At 33.5% G+C, this 13613-nt stretch overlaps 1 protein-coding gene across 1 annotated transcript; it reads left to right on the plus strand.

The window, feature by feature from the left end:
- The first annotated feature begins 463 nt into the window (after positions 1–463).
- Hpf1 (Histone PARylation factor 1) lies at positions 464–2783 on the plus strand. Its single transcript, XM_011136950.3, has 5 exons — positions 464–775; positions 866–1444; positions 1540–1688; positions 1768–2006; positions 2221–2783. Exons 1-5 carry the CDS (start codon positions 638–640, stop codon positions 2520–2522), a joined length of 1407 nt encoding a protein of 468 aa, XP_011135252.1. The 5' UTR covers positions 464–637; the 3' UTR covers positions 2523–2783.
- The last annotated feature ends 10830 nt before the right edge of the window (positions 2784–13613 follow it).

Here is a 13613-nt window from a genome sequence, read left to right on the forward strand (position 1 = left end):
CATCGGTGGTGCGATAAAGACAGAGAGCAATTGATTGTCTATATTTGTCTAATTTACTATCTCTTGTAAGGGGAAGTAGAGTGAACAAGAACCGTGCACGCTTTGCCATTATCGTCAGGACGGGCGTAGTGTGCACATATTTTCTCAGGGGACGCGTCGGGAAAAACGTCCTGACATAACCAGCCCGGTGGCCGCTCTCAGGTTTCTCTCTGGTTATATGTAGGGTTTAACCAATCTATTTAATCCTCCCTTCCCTTAACGCAGCTGAAGAATGGCGTATGGGTACACCCTTCTACCTAAAGCCAGCGGCACACGGTGCTTGTTTTCGTGCTGGATTGCTTGCTGAATGAAAATACTGCGTTCTGATTGGTGCATTTCCATCCATCTTCGGAAATGCACCAATCAGAACGCAGTATTTTCATTCAGCAAGCAATCCAGCACGAAAACAAGCACCGTGTGCCGCTGGCTTAAAGCCATATACCGAACCGAACCGAACCGATATGTAGGGTTTTTTAATTATTTCGGAACACTCTGATCGAAGGAAAATAACCTCATTAATTTATTTCCACTATACGTGAAGATACAAAATCGGTTGTCATTGATAAAATATTGAATAATATAATACATTTTTTCTGCAATGTCATCCAATAACGAAGAGACGCAATTTAAAATATATAATGACGATTCACGAATTCCTTGTCAATACGGTACAAAATGTTATCAAAAAAATCCGCAACATCTCAGCAAATATAAACACCCGCCAAAAGAGGAAACGGTATCGTATTATTACCCTTTTTCTTAATTTTAATCAACGAAAAATTTCAATTAATATGTGATTATGCCATGTATTTTATATATTCTTCAGGTAAAGCAAAAGAAGGAAATGCTAATCACTGGTGTAAAAAGAAAGAATCTTGTAAAAAATGATAGGAAGAAAGCAGAATCCAAAAATCCACTAAAGAAATTGCAAAAAATAAACGATAGTGTTGAAAGAAATGTACATAATCTTTCGCCGAGTTCAGAAAGCGACGAAATGAAAAGCAGTGATGAGGATAACAATCAACATTTAAATACAAACATAGAAATATTAAGTAATGATAAAAATATGACAATTATAGAGATAAATAAATTAAATGAATATCATTGTTCTTCTAATTCTGCTGAGTTTAATGCAGGTGAAAATTTATCAATATCTGATATTGATGCTCAAAAAATCATCACAGAATTATTTTTGGTTGAGATGCCAAAAGATTTCTATCAATTTTATGAATTTTGTAAAAGTATATCGAAAGATAATCCTCTTTTGGCACTTAAATCTGTTTGTTTAAAGCTTGTGGGGCCATATGATATATTGGGAGGTAAGATAAAAAATTTGACAAGTGAAAAAGATAAAGAAAAATATTTGACACATTGGAGATATTATTATGACACACCAGAATTTCAGGTATATATACTGATAGTGTAATAATAAAATTATATTTATAGAAGTTCCAAGAGTTGAAAATATATTTTCTATACTTATGAGAATTCCTTTTTTAGACTATTATAATGTGTGACAATAAAGAAGGGTTACATTTTGGTTACTGGCGAGATGATGCTACAGAAAAACCTGTGTTTGTAGCAAAGAATTGTGAAAATATTAGTTGTGTATTTGAATCTATTGCAGAAAATATATTTGGTGCTATTGAGTAAGTAAACTAAAAACATTAATATAGTTATATATATGTATTTTATTTTACTTTTATTTTTACATTATCTAAATTTCAGTACTTATCTACAAGGCAAAGTAAAATCAGCCAATCCATTCGAAAAGACCAGCATAATCCGTTTACATTCAAAATTAAAGAACTTTGCCAAACAGCATGACATAACTTTAGAAAAAAACACTGTAGATATGCGTTCAAGAGAAAGGAAAGTTGTAGCACGTACCTTTCATAAAGCAGGTATTGTAGTCCCATATGATAAGAAGACTCAATTGGGTTATAGAGATTTAGCAGCAACAGATAGTAAGTGCTCAGAAATATAATTTTATTAACAGTAATAATTATCTTAAAAAATCTTCCAGTTTCATTTTATTTTTAATTTACTTAAAATTATACATTTAATATAATTAAGCACATACAAATATTTTGATTATACTATTATTCTATAAATATTTTGTATATTTGTACTTGTATTTTATATATTTCGTATATTTTATTCTTCTGTTATCAAATGCAGATATATTACAAAAGATATTGAAGCAAATAGAAGAGGCTGACACTCAAGAGAAAAGGAAGACATCAATCACGCAACTCGATGAGATTGTGAGGTTGGCGACGATAGCTGCAGATGAATGCGACTTTGGTACTTGTTTAGAGCTGGGACATGATCTCTTCTCAAACGGCAGCATCCACGTACAAGGCAGGGCCTTACAGATGTTATCCATTGCTTACACCCATTTACAAAGACCTCAGCTGTTAGAAATATTGAAAGCGCACTTGAAGGACAGAAGGAAAGGCTGCAAATTAAGTGTGATTTAAAAACTTATTTATTTACGTGTTTTATATAAAAATGGAAAACATTAACAGCTATATATATATTTTAAGTCAAACTTTGATGTCCTATTAAATTGTACTACATCCAGCTATGATCCCTTATTGGAGTTTATTTTGTGTTTTGTTATTGACATCGTGATTACATATATAAATTCAAATTAATATTTTTAATAAAAATCTAGAACCATTGAGAAGATGATTTAATTTCGTAAACAATAAGATAAATGTAACTGTAAAAATATACAAATAAAAGGAGAAATAAAAAATAGATATAAGAAATCATTTGAAAATGATATCAAAATAGATTCTGCAATTAATGAAACTGTACTTAAAAGATAATGTGAATAATCCTGCTTTTTACTCTAGATTTGAACTCATACCATATATACATAATGTACACAATACATACATATGTATAGGATGAATCAGCTAAAGTTTTACAAACCTATATATCGGAAATGAAGCATTTTAGAGAAAAATGTTTCTTACAAAAGTTTTATGATTTTAAAGGGAATATAAAATAATGCTATTGGTTTGACTTTGGATAGTCGTTCAAAGATTGTATGAAAGCTATTTTAAATTATAATGGATCTGTTCTTTTTAGTTGCCCTGCTGAAGTGGTGCAATAAATTAGTGAGAAAAAATATGGTAATTATGAAGAATACAGGCCTACTCACCAATTTCGCAGAAACTTTGTACAATTGTGTATTTTGGTGCGTAGAACGCGAATTTGAAGGAAAAAAATGTCGCTCTCAAACGAATTGAAAGTTATAAAGAATAGATAAAAAATGACATATACGAACATATATGAAACCTGTCATGCCGGTAACGCAGAGACTGATGGTCTGTTCTTTTTAGTCGCACAACTGAACTCAGTTCAATAGTGCAGCTGAAAGGGATAGACGGAGAAGCATGTGCAATACGTCAAAGTGTACGTAATTTAAAATACAACACGTTTTCTAATTATATTTATGTTCTATAATTGTATTTGTTCTCTAATTGTAGTTATGTATTATGTTTGCTAAAAATCTGCATCATTTTTAAATGTGTTTGTTTTTAGTAGAGTTTGGGTAAATGTAAATTGTTTTGCGTGCTGTAAGCGAAGCTCTATTTCGCGAAGTTCTATTTCGACAACAAATACAGTTTAAAAGTATCCTTGTTAGTGTGTTGTTAGTCATTGTCATTTGTTAGAGGTGCTTGTAATAAATTGTGAAGATGCAATGACATGAGTTTTTAGCAGTTACACACAATAAAGAAAAACTAATAGAATTTTTATATAAGTGCAAATTACTTGAAGAAGAAATGACATGTCCGATGTAATGGAACTATAATATTAAATAAAAATAATTTAGTATTTCGATGTCGGCGAATTTATTGTGAAAAAAACAAACAAGAAAAAAATGAAAAAACAATGTGCATTTAAAGCAAATGGGAAATGTAATACATGGTTTGCAAAATCTAATTTAGACATTGAAACCATTTGTAGGATAACTGCGTATTTTATAATGATAAGACCTCCACGGCAGGATTTCCTTCGCACCGGAGTTAAAAATTTTTGCACACACAATTGTTGATTGGACTTCTTTTTGCCGAGAAGTATTACTATAATTTTGAAGCATTAATATTCATGAATATTTAATGTCAATTTTGACAAGAATAATTAACAACATTTGAATGGTGTTTACATATTCTATTTTTTTACTGTGTATATGAGCATATAATAAATTGATTTTAAAGATTAGCAAACGTCGCTACTTAAAGGTTACATGTGCTTTGGTTTATAATAAATATGGAAAAATATCTGACATTGAAAAACAAACATTGCATAGGAGCCTTTGCTACTTTTGGCAATATATATGTTAGAATAAATTAAATAAATTGAAAGATTTAAATATATAAACAAAATATTTAAAATGTTTATAATTTGTAACTTCATATTCTGTTTATTTCTTGCTATTTTTAAAACGAAATAGGTTTGCATAATGTGGGCATAAAAAACGTTCACAAAACTTGGGGGACCCGATAAAATTAAGAAATAGATGAAGTGAAAATCGGCAAAAGGAAGTTCAATTGCGGCCGAATAATATAAGAAAAATGGATATTTGGCAGATAACGTGGTACAAGAAAAATTTTTCTTGCATCAGTTCCGGATCGCACGGCGAACACTATTAGAAATTATTAAAGAATGGCTTTTATTTAGAACAACAATTATATCAGATTGCTGGAAAACGTATAATTGTTTGGATAATGAAAATTTTCAGCACTTAATTGTGAATCATTCCATAAACTTTGTTGATCCATATACTAGTAAGTACAGATATTTGAAATATATAGTCCAATTTAATTCAACATTAAATGTAAAATCAAAATATTAGTTATATAAATTAGCTATATATTTATTTTTGATTATATTAGTTAATATTTTTTGGTATGATTGTAACGTTCGCCTTGCCTCGCCTCGTCCATCCTGACGAGTCACGACGGCTTTTGCTCTTCTTGTCCAGTGATCGGCACCCTCGACGTGGGCACACTGGTGAAGTGGAGGGTGAAGAGAGAAAAGAAATGCTTCGGTTAGGTTTTGGTTTAATAGGTGCAGACTCAACGGTCCGTTTATTATAACACCACATCGCGTTAGATACAAATAGTAGATAAATGAGCGTAACAAAACAAAACAAAAATAATAAGTCATATATATTCGCAAACGACTTGTGACCGGTGTCTCAGCAATATACCCGTAATCCGTTACAACGTCACAAGTGACTTGCGGCCGGTGATGTTGATAATAAGAAATCGCCGCAAAGGATTTCGATTGATGAAAGTACTTTCGTGATAGACGACTCGTGATTGCTAGTAGCGAGAATACTAGTAGCGAGGTAGTCAGGCAGGTATCATAGATTTTGCATACGACTCGTGACCGGAAGTGTCGAAGACACACCAGGAGATTCACACGTTGAAGTAACTCGCATCTAGTAATATTACAAATAATCCATCGATTTTTACAACTGCCGAAACGACTTGTGACCCGTAGTATCAATAACACACGTGCACACGTTATAAATGTCGCGAACGATTCGCGACCGGTAATGTCGACAATACGCAAGTAAATATTATAGTTGGGCACAAACAACTCACGACCGGCCATCTCAATAATATTCTCATCAATATTACAAATGTCGCAAACGACTCGCTACCGGAGATATTAATATTACACAAGTAAATATTCCATATGTCGTGAACGACTCCCGGCCGGTAATTGAGCAAAAATATACGAGGGTGGTCCGATAAGTACTTAGCCTACAAAAGAAAAACGAAAATTTTGGAAAAGTGGCGATTTATTTCTCAACATAGTCTCCTTTTAGTTCGATACACTTAACCCAGCGATGTTCCAACTTCTTTAACCCGTCTGAAAAATACGTTTTCTCGAAGTCTGCAAAGTAGGCCTCCGTGGCGGCGATGACCTCCTCACTCGACTCAAATTTCTAACCGGCGAGTGACTTTTTCAAATTTGGAAACAAAAAGAAGTTGCACGGGGCCAAATCTGGAGAATACGGTGGATGGGGCAGCAGTTCGTAGCCCAATTCGACCAATTTGACCGTGGCGAGGGCGGAGGTATGAGCCGGTGCGTTTTCATGGTGGAAGAGCACTTTTTTCTTCGCCAAATGGGGCCGTTTTTTCTGCAATTCGGCGTCGAATCGGCCCAATAATTCGGCATAGTACAGCCCTGTGATCGTTTTGCCCTTCTCCAGGTAGTCGATGTAGATCACACCTTGTGAATCCCAGAAAACGGTGGCCATCACCTTTCCGGCCGATAGGACAGTCTTCGCCTTCTTCGGAGCACGTTCGCCGAGTGAAGTCCACTGTTTCGACTGTTCCTTGGTCTCTGGTGTGTACCAGTGGATCCATGTTTCGTCAACGGTCACGAAACGACGCAGAAACTCCTTCGGATTGCGCTTAAACAGCGTCAAACACTGCTCTGAAGTGGTCTCACGGTTGCGCTTGTTGTCCGGAGTGAGCAAACGCGGCACCCATCGCGCCGACAGCTTTCTCATGCCCAAAATTTCATGCAGGATATGACCCACGCGGTCTTTTGAGATGCCTACTGTCTCAGCTATCTCGCGCACTTTCAATCGGCGGTCTGCCAATACGAGATCGTGGATTTTTGTCATGTTATCCTCCGTGATAGCCGTTATCGGACCGCCCTCGTATGTTATAGAAGATATTCTAGATATGTTATAGAGAATATTTATGTTCAATATGGTTGGTATTGATTGGAATATTGACGCCATTTTCGGGATATTTATTGATCATTACTTTTCGTAAATGGAAACCTCAATTTTTTATTATATCATCTTCTTCTACCAATTAATTTTAACAACTTTTGTCTGAAACATCTTTTTATTTGCCTAATACATTTTAAGATATTTAAGGAAAACTCGGTAACTTTTTCAACATGGTGTAAATCAAAAACATAATTTCAAAAAAAATTTTTGAAAATTAGAAAAATATTTTTATCCTTATTTTTGTTAAAAAAATTTCTTAATTTTTTTTAGAAAATTGTCTCATTGATATTCATAACATATATTTTTTGAATCAAAATCCGTCGAGCCGTTTTCAAAAAAATTGACTTTTAAAATTTTTCTTTCCCCCTCCATATCTCCTAAGAAAATGGAGATATCAAATTATTATTTAGGGTGTAGACATATAACTAGACCACGCATTCGGCCGAAAAGTCGTCAAATATTAGAAAAAGAGAGCATGCTTTGGGGTACCATTCTGTCTTCGTCTGGTAATGTTTGGAGTGAGGATTTACGTGTATCGATCCGCTTCCCTCTAGCTTCTTTTTTCGTCCCTCAACAAAGGCTTCTTTATTCTATCACGCGTCTTTAGAAAACGACAGATGGTATTCGTATAGCAACTATCTCTTTCTAATTTCTGACCTGTTCTAACAAAGGGAGACGTTGAGTCCGCGCGATTTAGGTATTAGACGTCTACGACTTCAGATGCCTAAGGCTCGCGGACAATGGACGCTGTCACAAACCTTGTGGCTCGGATACAACAATATGTTCAGCTAAAAATAAAAAAAATGAAAAACGATATAACTTTTATAAGAATTTCCCAAGGCTATGTGATTCAACCATTGAGTTCTATAACATACTGGAGTGAGCCTCCCCTATACTAAACTGTGGAATTCTGCGGGTCGTTTGTAAAGGATAGATATACAGGGTGTCTTATAACTAATGTTGCAGAGCTCGTGGAGACATAGAGCGGGTCAAGACAAACATAAAAGTCCTATACCGTTTTGCGAGATTCGCAATAATTATTGAATTATTAATGACAGAAATCTGACGAGTGAGCCATAGCGCGGCCAAATCGATCTCCGCCAAACTATTAGCGGCGTCCGGCGACATAGGAGCGGCGAAACAAAACACGAATAGCGGCGCATTGTTTTTCCCTTCGTCGCGTACCGGCAACAGGTACTGGATCAACTGGGCCGTGCTCTTATCGAAATAGCTGCAACGCTTCTCCAATTATCTATGTTGGTGTGCTCCCCCTCTTTAGATTTCTGTTATTAATAACTTGATAATTATTTGGAATCTCGCAAAACAGTAAGTTTTATGCTTATCTTAATTCGCTTTGTCTCCATAAGCTCTGCAACATTAATTATGAAACACCCTATATAGCTCAAGGGACCGTGTCTTTTGGGCACTACCCCACTAAAACGTACATTGAATCCATGTGGAACGCACGTTGCGTTCACGTGGAATCTACAAAACTACATGGATTTCACGTGGATACAATGTTTGTTTTCGTGGGATATTAACTTAACTACAAATACGATATTCATCAATATTCACCACCATTTGTAATAGTGCAAATCTATAGTTCACATCATAAGTATCAATTTATTTAAGTCTTCAGTTTGTTATACATTGTTTGTTTAGTATGTGTGTATGATTTGCGAGGACTGCATGTGTATATACATGTATATATATAATATCTGATAGACCAATATTTTCAGTTCATGGTAATATAACAGCAATAACCAATCAGAAAATCGCTGACAAAGATAGCGATCTATCTAGCACGCCCTTCTCTACGAAATGAGTCATCCCCACTTCTTGATGCTTTGCTTCAGTGTATCATAGAGCTCAACGGACTCAACAGCTTCCGTGGTCATATACGTGATCAACAAAACATAATTAAATTTAAATATTTTACGATTAGTTTTAATTGGACAAGATCTACTTGAAATTCGCACGAATAAAAGAGAAAAGAGTTTATTGATAGTGGCATAATCAAATGTCAAGAAATCCCCAAGCTAAACAGCAAAAAGCAGAGACCAATGCCCTTTCAGTCAGCCGAAGACTATTGTGTGACCCTTGAGGTCTGAATTGAATTTTGTTATCTTCAACAAATATAATTAAACTTAGAAGACTGAACAAAATATTAAGACCAACACTACATAATATTAGGTAAGATTCATAAGTTCTTTTATATAAATTTAAATAAGATAGCAAGTCCTTAAAATTTTAGAAAAGTTTGATTACAAAGTGCCAATGTGTATGTGCAAAAGTTCTTTTAAATTTAAGTTCTTTTAAAATTTTAAAATTTAAAATTTTTAAATTTTTAAATTTTTAAATATAAATTTTAAATTATAAAATTTTATAAATTTTATAAATTTTTTATTAATTTTTTATAAATTTTTATAAATTTCATAAATTTTATAAATTTTATTAATTATAAAATTTTAAATTATAAATTTAAAATTAAAAATTTTAAATTTTAAATTTTAAATTATAAATTTAAAATTAAAAATTTTAAATTTTAAATTTTAAATTATAAATTTAAAATTAAAAATTTTAAATTTTAAATTTTAAATTTTAAAATTTAGAAATTTTTAAAAATTTTAAATTTAAGTTCTTTTAAGTTCTTTTAAATTTGATAAATGAATTAATTTTCTCCGTAAGAATTTTATTTCTTACGGGATATCAAATCTTTAATATCTTATAAAGATTTTCGGTAATGCATATTAAGAGACACTTTGCTGATGATCTTGAACTTCATATATGTTGTCAAGGACATTTTCCTGAATAACTTGCGAAAAGTTTTAGTCGGTTGTCATTGTTTATTAACCCCTTGAGCGGCATTGACGCCATATGGCGTCAAATTTTTCCATGCCCCAGGTGGCATTGACACTATATGGCGTCAAATGCATTTTCTCGCAGATCGTTGTTGCAATTGTTTTAAAACTGTATATACGGGGTTTTTTGGGTCGTACATTTTGTATTGTAACTGCTACAGGCCTTTAGCTATAGCAGTCAAAGCAAAATATGACGACAAAATTTATGACGTCATTGCTCTTCCGCAGTGTTATCGCAGTATGCTACAGTGAATTTTGAAACGGCTTTTACAGCATTGCCAGTACTGGTAATGCCGTAAAATGCCGACAATAACAGTAAATACGGAATACAGTCTTAAATTCAGGAAGTTTAAGTTGAGCGGCGAGCGGTCTGCGATGTGATCTTTCGATTTATCGATCATATTTAAATGTAAAATATTAGTTTGGCAATTAAGTAATTGCGGATTTTTTTAAGAAAATGGAAGACAATTCTTTGATGGAATGAAATAATTTTATGCAATAATATATTGTCCATTTTTATTAATGATCTTTTGTCATCTTTCAGGCAGCATCATAATTCCACGTTCATAAAACTTCTGGTTTTTATTAGCAAAAACGTGAACCGAGTGCGATTTGACATCATCATTATTATTGAAATTTTTACCATTCAGGAAGTTTTGCAGAGAACGAAATAAATAATAACCTGATGATGCAAGGTCAGGACTATATAGTGAATGTGGCAACACATCCCAACCAATAATTTTTGCCGAGTGACCGAAGATGTATGTAGCCTTGCATTGTTATGGTAGAACACAATACCTTTTCGATTTGCCAATTCTGACCGCTTTTCTTGAATTATATTCAGTTCAGTTTGGCTAGTTGTTATATACATCTGTATTGATGAATATATACATCTGAATTGATCGTTTGGTTGCGTGGTAAAATTTCAAAGTAGACTCCTTTGTAATCCCACCAAACTGATAACTGATAATTTTCTTTTGATGAATATTAGCTTTGGATGTTGTGATAATTTTCTTTTGATGAATATTAGCTTTGGATTGTTGTGATGGTTCATCTTGCTTACTGTACGATTTTTTTCGATTAATATTGTTATAAACAACACATTTTTCATCGTCAGTTATCAATCATATAAAAAATGGATCATTTTCGTTACGTTTCATAAGCAAATTGCAAACGTTAATGTGTTGTGTTAAGTGAATTTCTTTAAGTTCATGAGGAGCCCATAAATCGAGTTTTCTACGTAGCCAAGTTGTTTTAAACGCTTTTCAATGCATGTATGATACATCGAGCTTCTCTGCAATCTCACGTGTTGTACTATGACGATCTGCATCGGTTACTGCTTTGATTTGGTCGTCATCAGCTTCACATGAATGACCAGAGCGTTGTTCATCTTTGAGTGAAATTACCAGAACAAAATTTAGCAAACCAATTTTGACACTGCCGTTCTTTTAAGGCTTTGTCACCATACACAGCACAGAACTTTTTGTGAGCTTGCGATGCGTTTTTTCCTTTGCGGAAGTAAACAAGCAACATATGACGAAAATGCTCGTTTTGCTTTTTCATTTTTCAATCGTCAAACAAAAACTACACAACCGATCGATACAATTTTTTTACAGATTGCCAATTGAACTACCAACTATCAAAAAACATTAAGTTTGAAATTCCGAATACGTGAATATATATAAAAATTCAACTAGCCATCTATCAGTGAAATCCGTAATTACTTAGGTGCTAACCCAATATAAATAATTTCAGTCGTGTTTGCACTATTTAATTTAAAAACATTATCTCCGCATTTTTTATTCCTAAAAATAAATTTAGTTGACTGAAATCGATTACACGGGTCTGCGAACATAATATTTGGTATTGTTTCCAAATTATCAAATATAATTTGATAATTATCATATATCAAACATATTAAACATATTGAACTGTATATATAATAATTGGTCGGTCACCCGCCACTCGCACATTCGTAGCGTACGTGACGCAAAGAAGTTAATCGCGTATCAGATGCTGACGAACGCCATCGGTCTGCTCTTCGCTTGTAGTAGTTTATTTGTTGGAATATAAACGATAGCATAAGTATCAGTAATATGTGTCATGCTAAATATGTGTGTCATTCCGTAGGAACAGATAAGGTGTTGCTAAGCAATGCAGAAAGGAGTATTGGAACTCCACTCTCCATAATTTCAATGGATGCGTCAGCAAATGTTATCTGATACGTCTGGATAAGTGATAAAACAGCAGTAGGTAATCGTTCAATCTACTCAATCTGCATTCGATAATGTCTCGACTTTCTCTTATAAAAATTTTCTTTAATGAAAATGATATTCTATCATTCATAATGTACATGAAAATATGTTAATGAATGTCACAGAACGTTTCATTTTTCCTTTTTCTAGATATTGCCAAGTTCAATAGCTAGCAATCTAGGGATATAAGATATCCAAATATCACGTTTCATCATATAAAATTACTAAGAATAAAAGTTAAGATTTACTACATACCAAGATATTATACGTATAGTAAGATTGCAAAAGAAGTTACAATGAAGGTAACAGATATACCAGATTTAATACGGACAAATCTAAGAAAATATGGATATTGCTTGGAGCAGATAGAGAATATCATTGAGAAAAAACATAACGTCCAGCTGAATACTGTCGATCGTGCTTACATAGAGGATAAATATGTCAAATATTGCTCGGAGTACTGGGTGGAGGAGATCGATAGTTTTCTAAAAGAACATTCAGTTGATCGTCACTTGGTAGAGAAACTCATTGCTTTGAACAACATCAGACATTTTGTTGAAATCCCGCCTCCGTTTTGTGAGTTGAATTATTACAAACTTTTAATGAAACACAAAGATCTTATTGAACAACACAAAGAAAAAACTTTAATGAGACGTTTTAAAGAGAAATGCTTGGAACTCTCAATGACATATAGTAACACTGTAATCAAGGAAATTGACTTTCTCAAGGTATTGCTTGAATTTTTAGCCATGTTTGAAAAATGCGACGAATATCAGGACATGATAAAATTGCGACACTTGTACGAACCTAATATATCAAGCGATAAATTTTTTCAATTAATTATGGACCTTGACACCGCCAATTATGATGTAAAGCTTAAGCAATTGCAATACGCGGCGCAGTCATTAATAGGACAAAAACATATTACTATGATGGATAAATATCAAGAAATTATCGGAATATACTTTAAACCAGTAACACTAGAAAAATTGATAATTGATAATCGAATTATTATCGAAATAATAGGTGGAAATTTTTATCTAAGTGATATCACCAATGATGTAAATTCCCTTTTGTTACATGATTCTAATATTGAAGAAGTTCGTTTCATATGCTCTGGCATCATGTATGTCAATGAAAATCTGGAAAATAGCATGTGGCATGGCAAAAACATCGTAGTTTATGCTAAAGCGATTGTAATTTGCGACAAATGTAAATGGGATATTTCTGGAAAGTCCGTAGACATCACAACAATTACTAAAGCGAAAACCGACGACGACGGCATGGGTGTAGACGGAGAACATGGAAAATGTGGAGAAAGCGGCGGAAATGTCTTCATTCATGCAGATAATGTATTACATCCGCAGATGCTGGAGATATGGTCCAATGGTGGAAATGGTAGCGATGGTCAAAGCGGCGGAGACGGTAACAACGGAAGAAACGGAACGGGTATTTCTCATGTGGATTTCAATAATAAATTCCCAACCAGTGGGAAACTTTTTCCTGGAAACTCAGTGGAAAATTTAAGAACGATAGTACGTAATATTCGTTCCTTAGGACAAATAAAAGTATCCTGGTTAAATGGTAACAATTGTTCAGTAGAAGATGTAATAAGATATGATAGAAGATGTGATGCATACGTACGAGCTGTAACTGAAGACGGTCAAGAAATTTATTTTT

Source organism: Harpegnathos saltator, unplaced genomic scaffold (assembly GCF_003227715.2).
Source record: "Harpegnathos saltator strain DR-91 unplaced genomic scaffold, Hsal_v8.6 scaffold180, whole genome shotgun sequence".
In the NCBI taxonomy this organism is placed as follows: domain Eukaryota; kingdom Metazoa; phylum Arthropoda; class Insecta; order Hymenoptera; family Formicidae; genus Harpegnathos; species Harpegnathos saltator.

Excerpts from the sequence above, each read along its gene's own strand:
- Hpf1 (XM_011136950.3), top strand. The coding sequence starts at position 638 with ATGTCATCCAATAACGAAGAGACGCAATTTAAAATATATAATGACGAT. Across the intron at positions 776-865 it reads ACCCGCCAAAAGAGGAAACG|GTAAAGCAAAAGAAGGAAAT; the intron begins GTATCGTATTAT and ends TATATTCTTCAG. Across the intron at positions 2,007-2,220 it reads AGATTTAGCAGCAACAGATA|ATATATTACAAAAGATATTG; the intron begins GTAAGTGCTCAG and ends TATCAAATGCAG.